Here is a 25,581-nt window from a genome sequence, read left to right as displayed (position 1 = left end):
CGGATCACACTAAGAAAACAAATTATTTCATTTAACATTTGTTCAGCAGGTTAAAAAACACTAGTACAGCATTTCAGAGTACAACAACACCAAAAATGAAAGCAAGGAAAACAACATGCACAACTAGAAACGATGATTGCAAAACTTCTTCTTGTTCTTCTTATTAAATGGCAAATTATAACTGGGAGTATCATTGCCAATATTTGACAATGATTGTCACCCACCAAAATATCTGCCAACTTGTTTTCTCAATTGACTTCAAGTCAGTTTTAATAAAAATGAATGTACTTTTACTTTTCCAATTGCAACCGCTGCAGCTTCCTCTGCCACTATTTTCACAGGTTGTAAAATAGGTTGGTGGTCCCTAGTCTTCCTCTACATAGCCAAGATGGCGACCACTGAGGGTGAGAAGTGTTCAGCATTCCACTTTTACCTTTATGACCATTAAAAGATCGGGTACTTATAGTGCACTGCATTTTGCCATAGGCTACTTATGCACTCAATATAGCAAGTGTAAGTATGGAAGGAGGCAAATTGAGACACAGCATCAGTTCAAGTCTTAACTAAAAATGAAAACAGGTGGTAGGTAGCATTAAAATAAGAATTTCCACTGTATGACGCGTTGGTATGACAATGACTACTTAGGACCAAACCTGTGATTGTACTTTATCCATTTCGGTTAGCTCAGGGTTGCCAATTCTCCTGACTCCATTCCCTCACGTCAGGCTGATTACCTCATTCCCTTCACCTGTTCCCTGCTCCCCTCCCTGTCTGCAGTAGCTGATTCCCTTGTTAGTCCCTCTATATATATACTGGTCCATCTTCACAAATTATGTGCCAAAAAATCTGCTAAACTTTCCAGCACTTACTTGCAGAGTCCTTATACAGTTGAATCACAGAAGATTTTAATATTTTGGAAAAGTTCATTTTGCCTGTAATTTAAGTGAAAAAGAGTAACTTTCATATATTTTAGATTCATTGGACATAAAGTGAATTTTCTTTTGTTTTAATCTTGATGATCACAGCTTACATCTCATGGAAATTAAAAACACTATATCTCAAAATATTTTAAAATATGATTTATTATACAGAAATGTCGACCTTCTGAACACCATGGTCCACAAACCAGGCAGGTGCCAAGTCCTGTTGAAACAGGAAATCAGCATTACCATACAGCTTGTCAGCAGATGGAACCAAACGATTGGCAGACTTTCTGGGGAAGACCTGGTCTGATTAGTTTCTCATGTCTAGTAATCTAGCCAAGTTTATTAGTGAACCAAATCCATGACAATCCAGAGTTGAGACCAGGTGGCAGTATTGCAGTCTAACACACTTCTCTGCCCTTCTATTTCAGCAGTTACCCACCCAAAACCCTACGCAGAGTCGCAGTCTAAGACGCTTCTCTGCTCCTCCATTTCAGGAGTTACCTAGCAAAAACCCCATAGTGATGGTGTCTGCCCCCGACCACTGAAATTATTTAAATCAAAGGTAAACAGAAGAGGAGCTGTGCATAAAAACCTCATAAAAATTAAAACCACAAGTGCAATAGTGCAAAAGATTAAGAAAATTAAATGTGGACTAAACATCAGATCTCTCTCTTCTAAAGGTGTACTAGTAAATGAACTAATATCAGATTATGATATTGATTTATTTTGTCTTACTGAAACCTGGCTGGGTGATGAGAATATGTTAGCCTAAATGAATCCACCCCTCCCAGTCATATTAATACTCACATTCCCCGAGGCACAGGCCGAAGAGGTGGAGTTGCAGCAATCTTTGACTCTAGTCTACTAATCAGCTCTAAACCTAAACTAAATTATAACTCATTTGAAAGCCTTGTTCTTAGTCTTTTACACCCAAGTTGGAAATCACTGCAACCAATTCTATTTGTTATAGTGTACGGAGCACCTGGTACATACTCTGAATTTTTAACTGAATTTGCAGAGTTTTTGTCTACTTTCGTCCTTAAAATGGATAAAGTTATTCCCAGCAATCCCAGTCCCAGCTATTCTCATCTGTGACACCACGATGGTGGAACGAGCTACCACACGCCATCAGAGCAGGGGCGTCCCTCTCTAACTTTAAGAAGCTCTTGAAAACTCATCTCTTCCGAGAACACTTCCTCTTATAACACCTCTAACTCCTAACTCTAACATTCACTTCCTGTGCTCTTCTTCTTCTATCCCCTACAATGATCTTGTATTGATTGCAATTTTTGTTAACTCTTACTTCCTTCCCTAGGTATCTACCCCATTGATGTGATATGTACTGTGATGAATACTAGTATTTATTGCTGCTCTTACTAGTATGTATTGTCAGTTGTAGATCTGTAGTTGATGCTCTGTTGATGCTTGTATGTTGTTCCTCAAATGTAAGTCGCTTTGGATAAAAGCGTCTGCCAAATGAGTAAATGTAAATGAAACAAGAAATTCCCCGAGCACAGCAACAACAATCAGGTGCTGGTAGATAGCAGGATGAGTCTATGAAAAGTCAAAAACTGCACACTGATCTGATCAGTGTGTGGTAGTTTGTTTTTTTACTTATTATTGTAGGGGAATTTAATATTCATGTGGACGCTGAGAATGACAGTGTTAGTAATGTGTTTATCTCTGTATTAGATTCAATTGGCTCCTCTCAAAGTGATCATTAACCGACTCACTGTTTTGACCACACTCTCAACGTTGTTCTGGCATATGGTATTGAAATAGAACATTTAATAATGTTTCCACAGAATCCCTTTTTCTCTGACCACTATTTGATAACTTTAGAGTTTCTATTGCTGAACTACATGTCATTAGGCAAAAATGTCTACACAAGATGTCTGTCTGAATTGGCCATCCACCAAACTGGAAAATATTTGTTTAATTTGGCAAGATAGTCTGAAAACTTATAGGAAGGCCCTCCGTAATGCCAGAGCAGCTTACTACTCATCATTAATAAAGGAAAATAGGAACAACCTCAGGTTTCTTTTCAGCACTGTAGCCAGGCTGACAGAGAGTCACAGCTCTATTGAGCCATGTATTCCCATAGCTTTCAGTAGTTACGACTTCTTGAGCTTCTTTAATGATAAAATTATAACTATTAGAGACAAAATTCACCAAGACCTGCCCCCAACTCGCACCGACTTATCTCTAAACTCAGAAACCTTAAAACAGCTGTAAATACTTTATATTTTTACTGCTTTGCTTTCCTCGATCTTTACCAACTAACTATAATAATTTCTTCTCTCTTCTCAAAAAGCCCAACCTTTATCCAGATGTTCTAGCAAACTATAGACCTATATCTAACCTTCCATTTCTCTCTAAGATCCTTGAGAAAGCCATCGCCAAACAGCTGTGTGGCTTTCTACATAGCAAGTTTATTTGAGGATTTTCAGTCAGCATTTAGAGTTCATCATAGCACAGAGACAGCACTAGTGAAAATGACCAATGACCTCCTAATTGCATCAGACAAAGGACTTGTCTCTGTACTGGTTTTATTAGATCCTAGCGCTGCATTTGATACCATCGACCATCATATTCTATTACAGAGTCTGGAACATTTAATTGTCTCTAAGCTGGTTTAAGTCCTATTTATCAGATCAATCTCAGTTTTTACATGTTAACGATAAATCCTCCATGCACACCAAAGTCAGTCATGGAGTTCCACAAGGACCTGTGCTGGGACCAATCCTCTTCACTTTATATATGCTTCCTTTAGGCAATATTATCAGGAAACACTCCATAAACCTTAATTGTTATGCAATCAATTATATCTATCGATCATGCCAAATGAAACTAATCAGTTTGCTGAACTCTAAATGTGCCTTCAGGATATTAAAACCTGGATGACCTCTAATTTTCTAATGTTAAACTCAGACAAAACTGAAGTTATTGTACTCCGTGTACGCATTATCTAAAGATATAGTTACTCTGGATGGCATCGTCCAGGCCTCCAGCACCACTGTGAGGAATGTCGGAGTTGGTATTTTTATTAAAATATTCTGTACCGTGCAAATAACACTTATCTGCCAACTCTTTGCCACGACTCCCATTCTGTTTTCCGCCGCCACAGCTGCTTTTAACTCCCATGTTACATTCAGTAACAGTCCCAGCTCATGATTAGTGCATGTTCAAAAAATCTGGTGTGATTCTTTGTCTGCATTATTTTATTCTCTCACCAAATCTTCTGTAACTGGAAGAGAGAGACCATCTGCTTCATGTTTACCAGCACACGTATGCCCAGAGTACCTGACCAGCCACAAAATGTGCGTTTCCAGTCGTTTTAATGTAGACAGAGATCAACTCTGACACGCAGCTAAAACGCTGTTGTGGACGGAGATTGTATTCGTTTTAAATCTCCGTTTGTAAACTAAAACGGAGTAGTGTGGATGGGGCCTGAGTCAGTGACTGTATCTCACCTTTGATGTAGCTGCCCTCTCCTCCAGATCATCCACTGCAGAGTAATGTAACAACAAGCAGGATCAAATGTAAAAAAATGTTTTTGGTCAGTTAACTGTTCCAGGTTAATAAGATTTATTTTCAATAATGTTTTGCATATTCAAAAAGTTCATTGTTCAGCAAGCTTAATCTCCTATACCAAACAGATATTTTGAATTACACTGATTTTGCAGAAATGCAATGTAAACAAAAGGAAATGGAAGTATTTCTTACATTCTTTGGTCACTGTTGAAACAGTCTGAGATGTTGGAATTGTGTCCCTCACTGCGTCACACTTGTCCATGGGCAGCTCACCCGTGTTACTGCTGCTTTCATTTTTGACCTCTCTAACTTCATCAGCCTTTCCTATTGAAAGGTCACAGCCAACATATCAGATTAATTTAGTTAGTTCCCTATTTCATTAATACAGTTGAATTACAATTTACTGTAAAATTACTGTCCAATAACATTTTCATTCAAATGTTACCTTTCTCATTGGTTGCAGATGATACAGACTTGATTTCAGATTCTCTTTCCACTGTTCTGCTATCATCACTCTTCTCATAGTATTCTACATCTCCAGGTTCATTCACGGGATCACACTAAGAAAACAAATTATTTCATTTAACATTTGTTCAGCAGGTTAAAAAACACTAGTACAGCATTTCAGAGTACAACAACACCAAAAATGAAAGCAAGGAAAACAACATGCACAACTAGAAACGATGATTGCAAAACTTCTTCTTGTTCTTCTTATTAAATGGCAAATTATAACTGGGAGTATCATTGCCAATATTTGACAATGATTGTCACCCACCAAAATATCTGCCAACTTGTTTTCTCAATTGACTTCAAGTCAGTTTTAATAAAAATGAATGTACTTTTACTTTTCCAATTGCAACCGCTGCAGCTTCCTCTGCCACTATTTTCACAGGTTGTAAAATAGGTTGGTGGTCCCTAGTCTTCCTCTACATAGCCAAGATGGCGACCACTGAGGGTGAGAAGTGTCCAGCATTCCACTTTAACCTTTATGACCATTAAAAGATCGGGTACTTATAGTGCACTGCATTTTGCCATAGGCTACTTATGCACTCAATATAGCAAGTGTAAGTATGGAAGGAGGCAAATTGAGACACAGCATCAGTTCAAGTCTTAACTAAAAATGAAAACAGCTCCTATCTTAGCTGAAGGGTCAACCTTAAATAGGTAGCATTAAAATAAGAATTTCCACTGTATGACGCGTTGGTATGACAATGACTACTTAGGACCAAACCTGTGATTGTACTTTATCCATTTCGGTTAGCTCAGGGTTGCCAATTCTCCTGACTCCATTCCCTCATGTCAGGCTGATTACCTCATTCCCTTCACCTGTTCCCTGCTCCCCTCCCTGTCTGCAGTAGCTGATTCCCTTGTTAGTCCCTCTATATATATATACACTGGTCCATCTTCACAAATTATGTGCCAAAAAATCTGCTAAACCTTCCAGCACTTACTTGCAGAGTCCTTATACAGTTGAATCACAGAAGATTTTAATATTTTGGAAAAGTTCATTTTGCCTGTAATTTAAGTGAAAAAGAGTAACTTTCATATATTTTAGATTAATTGGACATAAAGTGAATTTTCTTTTGTTTTAATCTTGATGATCACAGCTTACATCTCATGGAAATTAAAAACACTATAAATCAAAATATTTTAAAATATGATTTATTATACAGAAATGTCGATCTTCTGAACACCATGGTCCACAAACCAGGCAGGTGCCAAGTCCTGTTGAAACAGGAAATCAGCATTACCATACAGCTTGTCAGCAGATGGAACCAAACGATTGGCAGACTTTCTGGGGAAGACCTGGTCTGATTAGTTTCTCATGTCTAGTAATCTAGCCAAGTTTATTAGTGAACCAAATCCATGACAATCCAGAGTTGAGACCAGGTGGCAGTATTGCAGTCTAACACACTTCTCTGCCCTTCTATTTCAGCAGTTACCCACCCAAAACCCTACGCAGAGTCGCAGTCTAAGACGCTTCTCTGCTCCTCCATTTCAGGAGTTACCTAGCAAAAACCCCATAGTGATGGTGTCTGCCCCCGACCACTGAAATTATTTAAATCAAAGGTAAACAGAAGAGGAGCTGTGCATAAAAACCTCATAAAAATTAAAACCACAAGTGCAATAGTGCAAAAGATTAAGAAAATTAAATGTGGACTAAACATCAGATCTCTCTCTTCTAAAGGTGTACTAGTAAATGAACTAATATCAGATTATGATATTGATTTATTTTGTCTTACTGAAACCTGGCTGGGTGATGAAGAATATGTTAGCCTAAATGAATCCACCCCTCCCAGTCATATTAATACTCACATTCCCCGAGGCACAGGCCGAAGAGGTGGAGTTGCAGCAATCTTTGACTCTAGTCTACTAATCAGCTCTAAACCTAAACTAAATTATAACTCATTTGAAAGCCTTGTTCTTAGTCTTTTACACCCAAGTTGGAAATCACTGCAACCAATTCTATTTGTTATAGTGTACGGAGCACCTGGTACATACTCTGAATTTTTAACTGAATTTGCAGAGTTTTTGTCTACTTTCGTCCTTAAAATGGATAAAGTTATTCCCAGCAATCCCAGTCCCAGCTATTCTCATCTGTGACACCACGATGGTGGAACGAGCTACCACACGCCATCAGAGCAGGGCGTCCCTCTCTAACTTTAAGAAGCTCTTGAAAACTCATCTCTTCCGAGAACACTTCCTCTTATAACACCTCTAACTCCTAACTTCTAACATTCACTTCCTGTGCTCTTCTTCTTCTATCCCCTACAATGATCTTGTATTGATTGCAATTTTTGTTAACTCTTACTTCCTTCCCTAGGTATCTACCCCATTGATGTGATATGTACTGTGATGAATACTAGTATTTATTGCTGCTCTTACTAGTATGTATTGTCAGTTGTAGATCTGTAGTTGATGCTCTGTTGATGCTTGTATGTTGTTCCTCAAATGTAAGTCGCTTTGGATAAAAGCGTCTGCCAAATGAGTAAATGTAAATGAAACAAGAAATTCCCCGAGCACAGCAACAACAATCAGGTGCTGGTAGATAGCAGGATGAGTCTATGAAAAGTCAAAAACTGCACACTGATCTGATCAGTGTGTGGTAGTTTGTTTTTTGACTTATTATTGTAGGGGAATTTAATATTCATGTGGACGCTGAGAATGACAGTGTTAGTAATGTGTTTATCTCTGTATTAGATTCAATTGGCTCCTCTCAAAGTGATCATTAACCGACTCACTGTTTTGACCACACTCTCAACGTTGTTCTGGCATATGGTATTGAAATAGAACATTTAATAATGTTTCCACAGAATCCCTTTTTCTCTGACCACTATTTGATAACTTTAGAGTTTCTATTGCTGAACTACATGTCATTAGGCAAAAATGTCTACACAAGATGTCTGTCTGAATTGGCCATCCACCAAACTGGAAAATATTTGTTTAATTTGGCAAGATAGTCTGAAAACTTATAGGAAGGCCCTCCGTAATGCCAGAGCAGCTTACTACTCATCATTAATAAAGGAAAATAGGAACAACCTCAGGTTTCTTTTCAGCACTGTAGCCAGGCTGACAGAGAGTCACAGCTCTATTGAGCCATGTATTCCCATAGCTTTCAGTAGTTACGACTTCTTGAGCTTCTTTAATGATAAAATTATAACTATTAGAGACAAAATTCACCAAGACCTGCCCCCAACTCGCACCGACTTATCTCTAAACTCAGAAACCTTAAAACAGCTGTAAATACTTTATATTTTTACTGCTTTGCTTTCCTCGATCTTTACCAACTAACTATAATAATTTCTTCTCTCTTCTCAAAAAGCCCAACCTTTATCCAGATGTTCTAGCAAACTATAGACCTATATCTAACCTTCCATTTCTCTCTAAGATCCTTGAGAAAGCCATCGCCAAACAGCTGTGTGGCTTTCTACATAGCAAGTTTATTTGAGGATTTTCAGTCAGCATTTAGAGTTCATCATAGCACAGAGACAGCACTAGTGAAAATGACCAATGACCTCCTAATTGCATCAGACAAAGGACTTGTCTCTGTACTGGTTTTATTAGATCCTAGCGCTGCATTTGATACCATCGACCATCATATTCTATTACAGAGTCTGGAACATTTAATTGTCTCTAAGCTGGTTTAAGTCCTATTTATCAGATCAATCTCAGTTTTTACATGTTAACGATAAATCCTCCATGCACACCAAAGTCAGTCATGGAGTTCCACAAGGACCTGTGCTGGGACCAATCCTCTTCACTTTATATATGCTTCCTTTAGGCAATATTATCAGGAAACACTCCATAAACCTTAATTGTTATGCAATCAATTATATCTATCGATCATGCCAAATGAAACTAATCAGTTTGCTGAACTCTAAATGTGCCTTCAGGATATTAAAACCTGGATGACCTCTAATTTTCTAATGTTAAACTCAGACAAAACTGAAGTTATTGTACTCCGTGTACGCATTATCTAAAGATATAGTTACTCTGGATGGCATCGTCCAGGCCTCCAGCACCACTGTGAGGAATGTCGGAGTTGGTATTTTTATTAAAATATTCTGTACCGTGCAAATAACACTTATCTGCCAACTCTTTGCCACGACTCCCATTCTGTTTTCCGCCGCCACAGCTGCTTTTAACTCCCATGTTACATTCAGTAACAGTCCCAGCTCATGATTAGTGCATGTTCAAAAAATCTGGTGTGATTCTTTGTCTGCATTATTTTATTCTCTCACCAAATCTTCTGTAACTGGAAGAGAGAGACCATCTGCTTCATGTTTACCAGCACACGTATGCCCAGAGTACCTGACCAGCCACAAAATGTGCGTTTCCAGTCGTTTTAATGTAGACAGAGATCAACTCTGACACGCAGCTAAAACGCTGTTGTGGACGGAGATTGTATTCGTTTTAAATCTCCGTTTGTAAACTAAAACGGAGTAGTGTGGATGGGGCCTGAGTCAGTGACTGTATCTCACCTTTGATGTAGCTGCCCTCTCCTCCAGATCATCCACTGCAGAGTAATGTAACAACAAGCAGGATCAAATGTAAAAAAATGTTTTTGGTCAGTTAACTGTTCCAGGTTAATAAGATTTATTTTCAATAATGTTTTGCATATTCAAAAAGTTCATTGTTCAGCAAGCTTAATCTCCTATACCAAACAGATATTTTGAATTACACTGATTTTGCAGAAATGCAATGTAAACAAAAGGAAATGGAAGTATTTCTTACATTCTTTGGTCACTGTTGAAACAGTCTGAGATGTTGGAATTGTGTCCCTCACTGCGTCACACTTGTCCATGGGCAGCTCACCCGTGTTACTGCTGCTTTCATTTTTGACCTCTCTAACTTCATCAGCCTTTCCTATTGAAAGGTCACAGCCAACATATCAGATTAATTTAGTTAGTTCCCTATTTCATTAATACAGTTGAATTACAATTTACTGTAAAATTACTGTCCAATAACATTTTTCATTCAAATGTTACCTTTCTCATTGGTTGCAGATGATACAGACTTGATTTCAGATTCTCCTCCCACTGTTCTGCTGTGTTTAGCATCTTCAACTGGATCACACTGAGAAAACAGGTCATTTATAATATAACTGTGACAGAGATGGTGTTGGTTGCATGAGCACAAGCTTAAGACCTTGGTAAAATGAATTTGCAATTGCCACAGATAGCCCACTAAGGTGGTGGAGATGTCCTCCTAATGATGCTTTAACTACCACACACACATATGTGAGCTACTCTGTATTTTTCTTACTTTAGATCAATAGCTGAACTGACATGATTTCTGCAACATAAAAAATGTAGGAACAGCATGTATTTTACATGCAGTTTACCACTATTCAATCTACATGAAGCTACTATATAATACCACTAAACAAAAAATATTAAATAACATTCAACTTACAATATCAAGGAGTAACATTGAACAAACAGAGCTTACTCAATTATGAAAGCACAGTACCTGATTTAGCTGTAGCTGAGTTGAGCCACACATACACTGAATACGCTGAATGAAATAAATGTGGATTGTACAGCCATGGATTTGAAAAACTTGATAACAGCAGTTATTGGTGTCCTCTGATTAATTGGTATTTAAAGAGGTAAAATGTAGTTTTCAGCGGCCACTAGCGGTGCGGTTTTAACATTGCAACCAGGTGTGTGCTCATATGCATGTTTGCTTGAACTAACACAATCACAATCTGAATCACAACCGCTTTCATACAGAGATCCCACAATAAACGCGGAAACACCAGCATGCTGACAGTGGCTTTTCCCAGACATATTCAGGCATTGTTACTTCAACGTTCCCGTCTTTATGTTGGAGTCTGTGTTGTGCTGGGAGCCCGTTCTTTTGTACTGCATGTCTCTAGCTGCGGTGTTGTCATTCAAATGTTGGGTTGTTGTAGTCTAAGAGAGGCTCGGGAGCACGCACAGGTGTCCTCACATAAGAAGCAGAATAGTGGCTGTTGCAAGCAACAGAGAAAACAGGCATGTGCTTCATTTTTAAGTGAGGCTACAGCCCATTGACAAGGTAGTAAAATTTAGATCTATTAATAAGTGATTTCATTGAGAAACTACATATAGCCCCTTTAACACTTCATGGCAGAGCAGAAATTAACCTACTGAAACACGTCATTTTATTTGTCCACAAGAAGGCAATAAAGGATTAATACAGGCCCTAATGCTGACCTTTTGAACAATGACCACTGAAATTAAGAATGTGAAGATCACAACACACAGCAGGACACCAATTCAGAGTCCAAGAACACTGAATATAAAAGCATAGATTAATATGCACAAACTGAATGCAAGCAGGTTAGTATTTAATGATAAGAAAATAAACTCTTCAAATCTATGTGTCCAACCAAGAGGTTCTTGGAGTCAAACTCTGTTCATGCTAAACTAAAATCACAGCTCCTATATTCAGTTCACTATACAGTTTGATTTGGATACTGTGTATAATGTATCATTAGGTAAGAAATTGAAAATTGAATTGATGTGAGAAATAGAAATGCATCAGGGTTCAAAGACCTCACCTTTACCTCTGATGGAGCTGCCCTCTCCTCCAGCTCGTCTACTCCAGGGTAATGAAACAACAAGCAGATTGCAAAATCAACTTAAAAAATATTCCTGGTAAGTTAACCAAACAAAAAAGTAAACTAGTATGAGATGTTTGTCCTCTAAATCTTCCTTAAACTTTTACTGTTAATCCAGTAATGCTTTACATTAGCCTCTGTAATAAAAATGGTTTAGAAAAGTGCTTTTCTATTGCTTTTCTTTGAGCCAAATGCTCCTCAGTTCCTCTCTTCAATCTCACTTTCTCATCCCTGGACCTCTGCATTTCTCTCTGTCCCTGGATGTGGTCGAATAGTCATTTTTGCTTAGGAAGGTTCCTAAATGTGACTTGAAAAGAGCTGGTCGAAATCTTTAAATCCTGAAAAGTGCTACAATGCTTCCTTTCTTATCTCCTTTAGCATAGGGTACACTGGACCATCCTTAACAAAACTAAAGGAGATATTTCCGTTCCACAATTCCTTGTGGCAGCAACATTTGACTCCGTTTTTGAAAACAAACGATCAACATGACTGACATGTCCTTTTTCAGAACATTGTGTTTTCACCACTGCATTTCCTAAATGATTGACATAGATATTAAGTGCACTTTGTGGCGCTGAGCCATTTATGTTGTCACTACCCATCGTTATCTGTGTTTTGGGGGGCCAAAGAGAAGTTTGTGTATAACAAGACTGGACAGTCTATAACAATTATGCCTAAACAAATGTAATAAACCTTTGAGTGACATGACAAATCTGATACTTGTAGTTTGTAAATTTCACACACACTACATAAAGCAAGCCCAAGCACTGGTTGAATTTCATTTGTACATAGATACATGCCAAAAAATGTATATTTTGAAGAAAGATTATTTGTGACCCCCGATTAAAGTGTATTGACTTTTACCAAAGTTATTGTTTATTCTCTTTATTATTTTTTTCCACACATTTGAATTGTACAAGAATGTCTGTTCCATCTCTACTGAATGTCTGTATGTTTATAATGTTCAGTTAAGAGTTTCAACTCATCAGACCCCATCAATAATATCCACTGTAGCATGATTATTTAGCTTAGTGTAAGTGCGGTCAGAATCTCTATGCACCACTGCTGTCTTCAGTTCCCCTTCACATCTAATGTCTTTTCCTAAACACTTTTTCTTGACCTCAGTGCAAACCATGATGAGGTCAAGAAAAAGTGTTTAGGAAAAGACATTAGGATGTAGTTGTTTTTTTTTTTACTATTTAAACACAGCCCATCTAACTTCCCAGACCTACCATCCTCAAGATGTCCACCCAATGCCTTTCTGACTTTTCCACACCCAACTATAACTTCCATTTATACCCGTTAACTTCCTTTGTTCATTAGCAGTTCATCCTACTTGCTATGTGCTTAGTTGTTAGCTTTCAGTTTGGAGTTTTGTTACCTGGATCTGCCTGCCTGTCTGCCTACTGGTCTGCCTGTCTGCCTACCTGTACCCGTCTGCCTAACAACAGCTGTCTGTTAGCTCATTCATTTGTGAACAATAAATCATCTAACTGCACCAGTATGCCTATTCTATCTGGTCCAATCCCGTTGTCTGGCATAATCCACCATGACAGGTAAAAATAATTGATGACACATGAGTCTTTAAGTTTAATTAGTAACTTTAAATTTTAGTGTAACTTCAAATTTGTCAAATTTTGTTTGGAGGTGCAACTTCTAAGACATCAATTATTTTACATCACAGATGACACACAGACAAAGGGAGGATGGAGACAACATGATGCTGTGAGAACATAATGGCTCAGAGGCAAGGAAAATTCAAACTAAGATATGTTCTTCGTCCAACCTATTTATCCTATACATAACTGAGCTCAATTTAACATCAACTATATGAGATTTTGACCATTTTCTCACCCTTCTTAAATTAAGCTCCTGAGAAAAAGGTTTCTTGTCTCAGCCTAATCTTATTGTAAGTTCTTAAAATGCTCTCTCTCTCTCTCTCTCTCTCTCTCTCTCTCTCTCACTCTCTCTCTCTCTCACTGCACCAATCTTTGTCTGAAATAATCACCTTGAGATAACAGTAAAAGAACTTGAATCAACAAAAACTTGACTGGCGTATACTTGATCCTGCACAACATCAGAAATGAGTCTCAAATTAATGTTCAACAACTCATGTCTCAACTCTGTGTATTGTATCTATTGTTAGTGTTAAAATCTAAAATCTTAACCTGCAAAGAAACTAGTAACAATACCTGTCAAATGTAGTACAGTAGTAGACAACACAAGTAGAGTAGAAGTAAAGTAGTATACAATGGAAATACTCAAGTAGTACAAGTAACCGAAAATTTTTACCTGAGTACAATACCCCACTGACTGAAATTTTCTAGGATCTCAGGCTACAATTAGCAGTAACCTACATCTTCTCATTATTTATTTAAACCTACAATAACATATTTTTAGGGATAGAAGAAATTATGAACATAACATTTTGCACAGTTTGCAAACAGTTGCGCATTCATACATCCAATAGTTACAGTGAAACATTATCATTAATTTGGAGTCATGTTTTGACCCCTCATTCTGTTTTTGTCCCTACAGTGGTCTCTACCAACTTCTGACAGGGGTGCCGTCAAGGAGGTGTAACATCCCCCTAAATACAATTGCTGGCACCCCCTCACGATGCCAGCAATATATGTTTTTGAGTAATGAATACTGTATGCATATGCTTCTGTCTGATATTTTACATTAGGTATACTTTTCACCAGCTCGCCACTAACGGTGTCTGTCTGCTGTTTGGTGCTGAGCAGGTAGCCTTGCTGAACTACAGTTGAAAACACGATCAAAGCAGTGAGAATAAACCAAACTTTTCAGACGGGACAGATAAATAATGAGATTCAGGTGATAATTCTTTGTAGATTCATTACTATGAGGGACCCCTTTCACATTGCAAATTTAATGTAAAATATTTATTATAGCCAAGCAAGTTTAAGTTCTTTCCACTTCACTACTTCTTTATGAATGAATATAATCAGTGAATGCCAACACAAAAATCTCACCTGTTTGATTTTGCTGAAGCTCTGAGGAATTGATCCCTTCTTCTTTGTGGGATCTGTGGTCCAGATGTATTTTCTCTTTATTTTCATCACAGATCAGTCCACTGTAGCAGTGGTGATCATTTTCAGACACCATGACGTCTATTTTTTCCAGTAGAGCTATTATCTCTCTTTCATCCATCATACTTCTGGTACATGTGTGGTATCTTTTTTCACTGCTGTTGGCTTTCAGGTCTGTCAGTGCACTTTCACATTTCTCATCTGACTCATGAGTCACAACTGTCATTAAATAAGCAAGTGATCTTTTCCCAAAAGCTTTTTCTAACCACTGCACTCCTGAGCTATAATGGCTGTTATGCCGACCATTTGGTAACAGTAAGATAAAGGCATGAACTTCCTGATATAATGGGAATTTGTCAATGTTTTGCAGACCAAGCATGTTAATGACATAGATGAGCCGACCACACAAATCATACAGTTTGGATGAAAACTGTTCCACATTTGCTTGCTCGTCATGGTCAAGTAAGATGTTTTTTGATCCAATCTCAATGGAATTTGTGTCACCAATTAACACAAGTGTGAGTTCAGCCATCACTGAAACAAAATAAATAAGAGAACAACATCATTATAACACTGCAATGATCAATGAAACAGCAAGTTATACAGAGTTTGCAGAACGGCAATTACAAAAATAAAAGGTAATAAACTAACTCTCACATTCACATTAGTTTATTATGTTAAAATATTTTCTCACAGATTGCAGGTGTGACCCCTGGAGGGCCTGCAGAATTGCCAAGGTTGCCATAATGTATCTATGTTGTGAAATATCCAACATGTTGTATGAGGAATGCAGGATACGAGAGCGAAGAAGATGAGTCAGGACGTGTGGGTATTTATGGAAATGCTGGCGATGACGTGGTTGACGTGTGGCCACTTCACTAGCAAGGACCACACAATCAACAGGTACGATTAAGTGATTTATTGATGATCGAAACAGAAAGATGTACGAGGCTTGCAGTTGCTGAATAGACATTTGAAGCGTTGTGGGGAAGCTACGCTAGGGAAACGGGGACGACAGAGCCCCAAAAGCTTCTAGTAACGTGAGAGCATTGGCTGATCTGAGGTCTTTGAGATTTGAATGAGTGTGATGATGGTACGTTTGGGAGGATCAGCGGCGCATGATATGTATCGGGTGCTCGGGAATGACGTCGGAGGCTGAAAGGGTAGCTCTGATACTGAAGGAGTGACCGGGTAATGGATGGAGAAAGCATGACGAGAGAGTGCTTGGCAGGAGTGGCGGTGGCACCGGGAATCAAGAGGCCACTGGAACCGACTTAGAGACGATCTGGCGTTGTACTCTGGGATCCCAGAGTTGCACTGGTTCACGAAGGTCTTGCAAGGAGAAAAGACGGGTGTAAGCAGGCCCAATTATATGGTTTCTTTAGTAGAACGCGGTGTTGTTTGGGGAATGAGTCTGAATTGCGAGTATGACGCTGAAGGTTGAGACGAGGGGAGATGCAGGGAGGTGAAACCCAAGCGGGTGTGAACATAGCTTGTAAGGTTCGGGACAACTGAGTGATGCAATTACGTTGTACTAGTTGTGACGTGGCGGGAGCTCTTCAAGCTGGCCTCTAGCACAAGAGAGAGCTATGCTGTTAATGTTAAGGTTTTGGCGACCATTCCACTGCGAACCATCTATCCTTATAGAACCCCTAAACCGTGGACTGGGAGCGAGCAGCGGTAGGCTTTGGCATCCTGGTACTGGAAGCCCCTTCTAATTGTAACAACTGTTCCCTCGAAATGACTTTAGTGTGACACTTCTGTTCGCCTGACCAGTGACACAGTCGGTTGGCAATGACTGGGAATGAGCCGCTGTGGGCTACGGCATCCTGGTGCCGAAAGCCACTTTTAGTTCGAACAACTGTTGACTCAAAATGGTTTTAGCTTGAAACGACTGTCGAAGGTTTGTTTGCTTGAACGACTTAGTTGAAGAGACTGCTCGCTCGAGACAATTTTAAACTTGAAACTGCTTTAGCTCGAAATGACTTAGCTCGAACACTTAGTTTGAAACACTTGTTAGCTTGAAAGACTGTTCGCTCGAATGATTTTAGAAGGAATGAAATGACTGCTGGCTCGGTGATTGCTTGAAAGCTGTTGTTGACTTTGGTTAAAGACGACGAAACGATGTTACCTCGATGTGAGCTTGAAGCGAGCGAGTTCAAAGCGACTGAGCTCGAAACAACTTTGGTTTACATTGACTTGTTCGTTGGAACGACTGTTAGCCCAATGTTTGCTCGAAACGACTGTGTGCTTGATGTGAGCTCGAAGCGACTGAGAGGTTGAAGTGACTGGGAGCTCAAGTGGCTGATAGCTTGAAGCTACTAAAAGGCTGTAACGCGAAACGACTTTAACGCGAAATGACTTAAAGTGGGATCAAAGCGGCTGAGCTCGTACTGATTTAAACTAAAGGTGACTTGGTTTAAAACAACTTTCGCTCTAAACAACTGTTAGCTTGATGTTCTCTCGAAATGACTGTGAACCGGATGTTAGCTCAAAGTGGCCATGATCGGATGTTGGGTCGAAACAACTATTAGCCGGATGTTAGCTTGAAATGAATGTGAGCTAGAAACGACTGTGTGCCGGATGTTAGCTGAAACGATTATTGGCTCGAAACTATTTTGGTTTAATAACGGTTGGGTTGAAGGACTGTTAGCTCAGTGTTCGCTCGAGGCGACTGCTAGCTCGACGTTCGCTCGAGGCGACTGTTAGCTTGATGTTTTCTCGAAATGACTTAACTAGAAACTACTGTTTGCTTGAAAGGATTATACCGATTTAGGTAAAGACAACTCGGAACGCATTAGCTAGAAAATACTGTTGGCTCGAAATGACTGAGTTCGAAATGACTGTTAGCTGAATGCCAGCTTAGCTTGTTTGCCGGATGATGGCGCGAAATGATTGTGAGCCGAACGTTAGTTCGAAACAACAGTTTCACGATCCTGTCCTGAGCTGGTCTGGATTATATTATTTTGGCCATGTTTTGATTTTGGTTCCTCTGTGTCTGGGTTTCAGTCCTGTCTGTGTCTTGTTGGGGAGTCTGGGTTTTTGTTCCATGTCTTTGTTCCTAGTCCTGTGCCTTAGTTCATGTCGTAGTATTTGCTTCTAGTTCTTTCTCCATCATTTTGGTTTAGTCTGCTCGGGACTCTGTGTTCTAGTTCTGTGTTCTCTAGATTCTTGTCTGCTATTTTGTTACATGTGTTCTGTCTGTGTTTGTTATTAATCTTGCCCCATGTCTGCCTGTCAAGTGTTTCCCCAGTTATCTCTCTGCCTGCCTGCCTCTCTGTTGCCCCCTGTTGCCTCTGCCTGCCTCTCTCTGTTTTCCCTGCTGTCTCTCTGCCTGCCTCGTTAACCTTGATCCCAGTCACCTGTGTTGCTCCCGATCTGCTCATTAGTCCCTGTGTATATACCTGGTATTTCTGTTTAGTCTTTGTCCGGTCATTACAGTGTGTTACAGTGTGTTGTCCTGTAGCTTGCCTTGTAGCTTGCCTTGTAGCTTGCCTTGCTTGTCTTGTGACCCTGTTTTGGATTTCTGTTTGGATTACCTTGTTTTGGACTCTCTGCCCGTAAGTGTGCTCGCCTTTTGTTTGCCTAAATAAACCCTTTTGAACTGTACCTGTATCTGTTCCTGCATTTGGGTCCAACAACCTGCCCATACGACAGACCCTCACAAACGGAGCTTGGAGTGACTGTGAGCTTGAGACGACTGTTAGCCGGATACTAGCACGAGACGGCTGTTAGCCATTATTAGATCGAGACGGATGTTAGCTCAAAAGGACTGTTAGCTGCATGTTAGTTAGAGACGACTGTGAGCTCTAAACAACTGAGAGCCGATAGAGAGCACGAAACGAATGACAACCAGATGTTAGCTCGAAACGACGGAGCTCGAAGTGACTGTGAGTTTGAGACGACTGTTAGCCGGACGTTAGCTCAAGATGACTGTTAGCTGGATGTTAGCACGAGACGGATGTTAGCTCAAAAGGACTGTTAGCCGCGATGTTAGTTAGAGACGACTGTGAGCTCGAAAGGACTGACAGCCGGAAGATAGCACGAAACGAATGAGAACCGGATGTTAGCTCGAAACGACGGCTCTTGAAGTGACTGTGAGCTCGAGACGACTGAGAGCCGAACGTTAGCTCGCAAACGACTGAGAGCCGAATGTTAGCTCGCAAACGACTGAGAGCCGGACATTAGCTCGCAAATGACTGAGAGCCGGCCGTTAGCTCGCACACGACTGTGAGCTCGAATGACCGTGAACCAGATGTTAGCTCGAACGACTGAGAGCCAGACGTTAGTCCCTACTGATGCTCTTTGCTTAGGTTAGAAGTAGAGTGCGGCGAGCGCTGGCATCTTGGTGCCAAAGCTGTTGGGGTTGCTTGGTGTAATTGCTGTCTCTTTCTGTGGTTGGTTGAGGGTGGGCGGCTGGGGGTGCTGGCATCCGGGTGCCCCAGCTGAAGCCGGTTGATGGTAGGCGGCCTGGGGGCACTGGGGTCTCAGCATGGAGACGGAAGAGAAGAGTTCGTCTTCTGGTGCAGGCTCTGCTGCCCTGGACATTGAAAACGACTGTTGTAAATTCGTTGGAATAATTCATCGTCTAATGGCGATTTACCGACACTTCTCGAAGAAGTAAGTGGATGGATGGAATAGCTTGTGATGATTCATCGTATGGCATAGCAGCGTTAGCGTAGCGTGCTCGACAAGCTGTTGCCTGGTCTCAGTTCGGGTGCGGAATGCGAGAGCCATGCAGGATACGAGAGCGAAGAAGAGGAGTCAAAATGTGTGGGTATTTATGGAAATGCTGGCAATGACGTGGTCGATGTGTGCTCCTGCTCCTGAAACTCTGCTAATTAGCACCACTTAATGACACTTTCCTTGGGACTGTTGAATCCACAACTGATCTTACTATGGGGGATAGTGAGAGGAGTAGCAAGTATAGCAGAAGGTGTCGCTTTGCTATGGTACAAAAAGCTGGTAAAGTTGAGTGGTTCAGATTAAATCACTGCAGAGCATGTTAAATTTGCAAGTCCAGAGGTTGCAGTTCTTCATGCCATATGTTTTACTGGCTTACAGGGACCATTGCCAGACTATTCTTGTGCCTCATCAAGGACAAAGCTGGTAAGGTTGGGAGCCTGGATTATCATAGGCCAATTCCACTAGCTAGTGTGGTATCTAAAGTCCTGGAAAGGATTCTATTAGATTGTGTATGTGAATATATTAATACATTGGAGAACTGAGTTGTGTATTTATGCCTTGAAAGAAGTAGCTGAAATGTATAGAAGGCAAAACCCCTCTGTTCTAATTGCCTTTATTGATGTTTCAAAGGCTTTTGACTGAGTTAATCACCAAAAGTTGCTTCTGAAATTGAGTCAAAAAAGTGTGCCTGACAGCATGGTTGGCACATTGGTATGCTGGTATGCTAACCAGAATATGCAGGTCAAATGGGGAAATGGAGTCTCTGCTCCCTTTGGCGTTGGAAATAGCGTATGATGGGGGAGTTACTTTCACCAGCTCCCTTTAATATGTACATGAATGATTTCATCCATGTTCATTCATTTCATATGGGGTGATGATTGGGCAGTGGATAAAACACATGCCTCTGGTGTGTTCGAGCCGCGTTCAGTTCCCTCTGCGACATCCACCAATGTGTCCCTGAGCAAGACACTTAACCCCTAGTTGCTCCAGAGAGTCAACCTCTGACATAAATAGCAATTGTAAGTCGCTTTGGATAAAAGCGCCAGCTAAATGACTAATTATTATTATGTGATTTATCTGGCCAACTAAGAGGCTGCAAAACTGCCTTCTGATTGGTAACGCTCTAATAAATCATCATATGTATGCCAACAATCTGGCTATTCTTTCTCCTGCTGGGTATCAACAACTGCTGAATGCTCTGATTATGGGGTCAAACATGATGTGCAATACAATGCTAAAAAGAGTGTTGTCATGATGATTTGTAGAACAAAAGGGGATGAGGACCTCGACTTTCCAGATTTTTATCTGTCAGGGCAAGTGCTATGTTTTTGGAATAAAACAAAATAACTGGATCACTTTATTGCAGATCAAATTTCTGATGATGATATGCATAGGCAGTACCATATTTTATATGCTTAAGCTGACATGTTTGCACTAAAATTCTACATGTGTTAAGTCTATTTAGAGCATATTGCACTTCCCTCTATACTGCCCCTTGTGGGTCAAGTTTAAAAAGGCGAGCTTACATAGGCTTCAGGTTGCCTATTGTGACCGTATGTGGATATTCTTTTTTAAAGCTTCAGTGTGTAATATTTCTGAGGATTCATTCATTCATATCTATAACTATGTTTTCAGTGGTGTATAAAGACCTTAAATAATGAACCGTTATGTTTTTACTACCTTAGAATGAGCCATTTTTATCTACATAACCGCGGGCACCCCCTTCCATGGACGTCGCAGTATTTTGTGGTCAGGTTTCTACAATAGTCGACAACGGACAAACAGCGCTACAGAGCGAGTTTCGTCATCACAGCATTCTTCTACTCCCATCGCCAGGTCATTTTTCCGGGGCTTTAGCTTGGCCATACTTGATGTACTAGTTAGTGTGAGAGCTGCAGCTCTCGCACTTTTGTTCTCTTCACTCTTTATTATTATTATTATTATTATTATTTATTCCGCCGTTCTTTGGCATCTATCTTCTCCTGTACCGTTTGTCCTATAAATTTGGTTCCAACTTCAAATTGTACATCTTCTTCATGAGATGGGTGCAATTACCTGTGTTGCTGATATCTGTAATGGTTGATTTTATATTAATATTTTTGTGCATTTTAAAATGACTGTGTTCCTATGAAGGGAAGGCTTTCAAGTTTCTTTGTCAATTATGTCTTATTCTGACAAAAAAATGGCTCCTAAGCACCAATAAAAGGCATGTTTTGCTCTGTGATGGCTACTCCGCTGTTGAAAAATAAAATAAATGAACAGCCAAAGAATTGGACTGTAAAAGACTTTATAGCTTGATAACTCTATAGCTGTGTGACCCATCCACCATTGTATCCCTGAGCAAGACACTTAACCCTTCGTTGCTCCAGAGGCGTGCGACCTCTGACATGTACAGCAATTGTAAGTCACTTTGGATAAAAGTGTCAGATAAATGTATGTTCATTTATTTTATTCTTCAACAGTGCAGTAGCCATCACAGAAAATATGTTTATAAGCAAATCATGCCTTCTATTTTTTGTCAGAATAAGACATGATTGACAAAGAAACTTGAAAGCCTTCCCTTCACAGTGTATCTGAGTAGTCTGGTGGTCTTGCTCTTGCTCCGGGTCCAGAGATTGATGGACAAAACCCTGCTCACAGCATGTTAACGAAAAGGGGGCCAAACTTAACACATATTTTTTCTGAACAAGTGTGCAGCACATCATTGAGTCTCTTAGCTGATGGAGCCGCACATTGCACCGACAGCGGTAGCAATCGCAAGAAATAGCTGGCAGCTCTCACATGCACAACGGAAACATTGGTATAAATGTCTTCTATAAAAAGTGACCATGTTTTTCTTTTCTTTTAATGTATGTATTGGACCAGGTTTGTGTACTGTATAATCAACTGTTGTAAAATATTACCTTTCTCTTTGGTTGCAGATGGTACCGACTTGATTTCAGACTCTCCTCTTGTGCTTTCACTGTTCTTCTCTGAGTGTTGAGCTTCATCAGGTTCATTCACTGGATCCCACTGAGAGAACAAGTGATTTTATTTAAGATTTACTTCGCCAGATTAGACCTATATAGATTACAATGTGTTTTTAACTTAACTTAACTTTTAACTAAAAAGATCAACAAAACTGATACAGCATATCAAATAAGAGCAAGATGAAAGTGTATAACCACCAAATGCAAATCATATTGTATTAATGTGAAAAGAAAACACTCAAAAAGGGTTTCATGGTACAATGTCAAACCAGGAGGTTCATGAATGTTTGTTTTATCATAGATTTCCACAAATTAAATTTAGGGAAGAATTCTCTGCAGTTATAGAGCCCAAAATGTACAGTGGAATTCTTCCTAATTTAAAGTGTAATTTTTGTACTAATTGTGTACCAGAACAGTGCGCACTACTAATAACACAATTTTTTTTTTAAATGCAGCTGTAAGTTAATGATGACTAATGTAGGTGAAAAGATCTTTACCTTGGCTTTGGCTGCACAATCCTCCATCTCATCTACATGGTCATGTAAGAAAAAGCACAACACATAGCATCAGCCTCAAAAACTATAGTGGGTTACCTTACCATCCTTAGTTTATGAAATATTTAATAAAAATAATTTTTAGATAACCTTTGACATTTGGTCTTAAAGATTTTGTTTTAGACTCTCCTCCTCCTCCAGCTGTTGTGTTGTCATGGTTGTCTGCCTCCATCTTAACTTCTTAACCATCTTCATCAGTCACAGTCATAAGACAAAGCCATTTAGACAAATACAACAATAAACTATTACTGCAAATGCACATCACCTTTCAAGTTGACCAAACATTTTTTTGATAAGATAAATAAAAGGCATCTTACATTTTGGCAAACTTCATGCGGGTGAAATGTTGCAAATATTGCAATTTTCTGTTTTTAGTCTTATTCAGCCTGACTGAATCGGGTGTGACAAAATTCATGCGTCCATTTGAAACGTGCAGTACATTTAGCAGAAAAAATTTTGTAGAATCTGTGTCATAAATAAATACTTTTGTGATGAATGAACAAGGCAAATATTTTTGAAACGCTCAAAAGCTGTTGGCCTCACCTGTTCCACAGACAGACAGACAAATAAACGCCTGGCAAAGCACTCAAAACTGCTTCTGTAGTAGCTCCACTACAGTCGTTGTCTCTAGAACCACATTGCTGCACATATTCAGATCTTATGTCTGTCTACAAAAACAACCTATAATTGCTGTACAAACTCAACTCCCTTAGCTGCTATGTGTAGATATGGCTGCCTTCTCTGTCCCCATTCCATAAATAGAAAACCCTCCCACTTGCTCTTAACAAATCTGATGTTATGTGATAGGTCTAAGGAGCTGAGAAACTTTGCATGCGCATTACTTGTAAATCAGTGATGACTAATGTTAAAGTTAACAGATGACTGCCCAAACTCACTGTTTCAATTTCCACTGAAGCCATGTGACTTCAGGGAAAACAAAACCATTTTATAAGTGTTGTCAGTTAGTTTCTTTTACGTAACAGTCTGAAGGGGTTGACATTACTACCAGCGGAGCAATGCATAGCAGAGTATATGGAGTGTACACTTTTGTGAATTCTCATTAAACACATGTATGTGGGAGAGATTCTGAATGTGCAGAAAGCTTTGAACATGAGCAGAAAACCTGCTGAAACAGAGGAGCTACTAAAGTTCAAGAGTTTTATAAATGAATTACAATTAAATTTATCATTGACATGCCAGGACATGTACTGTAGTGGGCAGGGGCTCAAGTTAAAAAAAAAAAACTTCTAATAATTATTTATTTGATTCCCTCACACTCACGCAATTGTTTCATACTCAACATTTTTCTACAAAATGATCAGAAACCATGGTCTTCTTTAGTATTCACTAGGTTTATCACAAAAACAGGCAACAGCAAAGGAAACTATGCCACAATGAACACGTTTTCTATGCTACTAGTTTCAAGTATATATTTAGAATAAATGACAGCACCAATGAGAGGGACAGTTTCACTAATAATTTGTTGATATTGCACAAGGCAATAAATTGTTTTAATTCTTTTGGTGTTACTGGATTAGCCTACAAAACACTTCAAATGTCAAAATTAGAGGCAGAGAAAGACCCAAACGCAGATCACAGCTGAGAGTTCAAGGTTTATTAACAAAAGGATTGTGCAGGGAAGTTGGTGCGAGAGAGAAAGGCTCCTTTCAAAGTCCAGAGCTGGGAGAAAACATGGGGAGGCTGCGGCTGGAAGGAGGTCCAGGCTGCGGGCTGAACAGAGGGTTCCTGGCTTGTGGCTTACTGAAGCTCGACAAAGGTATCTGAAGCAGAGGGAGACACAGGTTAGATTTCACAGCAAGCAGATTTCAAAGCTGGCGGGTCAGACAAGACATACGCATGATTACACAACGATCCGGCGGGGACTGGGTGTCTGAGCCTTCCATTTACGCTGTAGCAGATAGCTGAACACGTGTCAGGTGTGCTGATGACGATGATGACTCTGAGGCAGAGCCGGCCCTAGGCCTTCGGGGGCCCAAATCCAAAATTTAGTTGGCCCCTCTGACAGTCGGGCGTTGTCACTATATATGACACACAAACATCTCTTGTTTTTAAATAAGATGAATCTTTCTTATGTTTATAAACCTGCCATGTTTGTTTAGCACAAACACACCAAAGCAAATTTCTTAAACCTACTTGGCAATAAAGCTGATTCTGATGAAGAACAATAACTCAATATTATTACATCTACTATGTTTGAAGTCAAACAGGAAACATACTCTATGATACCACAAGAGCCAGTAGACACTGAGGAACTTAGTGCGGAATAAAAAAGACTGATAAACTGATTATGACTTAAGCTTAAATCTTTAATAACAGCCAGACAAGAGATTAAGAGACAAAACAACAAAACAGTTTATGAGTGATCTAAACATCTAATGATAGAAAAGACTTTTACTGTCTGAGTGTCTTTTTGGAAAAGTCTAAATGTCTCTGTCAACCGGTGTTGGTTCCCTGCTCATCACATCAACGTGTAACTGGTCATTAAGGCCTGATGTCCAGTCAGCTGGATCCACTGAAGGAGTAGAAATTGGAGAGACAGGTGTGGTGGTACCACAATGGTACTGCTCTCCACTTCAACAGGCACAGGTAGACCTATGAGGAAGATTAACAAAGAAAATTAGTAATTTTAGTAAATTGACATGTTCATACACTGTTGCTGGAGGTGAATAATTGTTTAATTATTGTTGATGTAGGCCTAAACTTACCAGCACTGTCAGCTTCTTGGATGAC

The 25,581-nt window shown here is 39.7% G+C and overlaps 1 protein-coding gene across 5 annotated transcripts; it reads right to left on the bottom strand.

Moving 5' to 3' along the window:
- Positions 1-7: 7 nt before the first annotated feature.
- LOC119895019 lies at positions 8-23,597 on the bottom strand. Of its 5 annotated transcripts, none has more exons than XM_038707795.1 (14): positions 23,374-23,597; positions 23,148-23,295; positions 22,921-23,019; positions 22,774-22,805; positions 22,211-22,319; positions 14,565-15,155; positions 11,509-11,546; positions 9,950-10,037; positions 9,696-9,827; positions 9,443-9,477; positions 4,906-5,020; positions 4,653-4,784; positions 4,400-4,434; positions 8-1,143 (listed from the first exon to the last, which is right to left on the bottom strand). In XM_038707795.1, the coding sequence occupies exons 3-14, from the start codon at positions 23,000-23,002 to the stop codon at positions 1,084-1,086; spliced, it is 1,449 nt and encodes a 482-aa protein (XP_038563723.1). In that variant the 5' UTR covers positions 23,003-23,019; positions 23,148-23,295; positions 23,374-23,597; the 3' UTR covers positions 8-1,083. The 5 variants fall into 5 exon arrangements, with proteins under 5 accessions (XP_038563723.1, XP_038563724.1, XP_038563725.1 ...); XM_038707796.1 differs by having other exon boundaries at positions 23,148-23,220; XM_038707797.1 differs by lacking the exon at positions 23,148-23,295 and having other exon boundaries at positions 11,515-11,546.
- Positions 23,598-25,581: the final 1,984 nt, after the last annotated feature.

This window comes from Micropterus salmoides, unplaced genomic scaffold (assembly GCF_014851395.1).
Source record: "Micropterus salmoides isolate LMB-PRFRI ecotype aquatic unplaced genomic scaffold, ASM1485139v1 Ms_hic_scaffold_9, whole genome shotgun sequence".
Taxonomy (NCBI): Eukaryota; Metazoa; Chordata; class Actinopteri; order Centrarchiformes; family Centrarchidae; genus Micropterus; species Micropterus salmoides.
The sequence above is the reverse complement of the archived record's forward strand: the minus strand, read 5'-3'. Positions and strand labels throughout refer to the sequence as shown.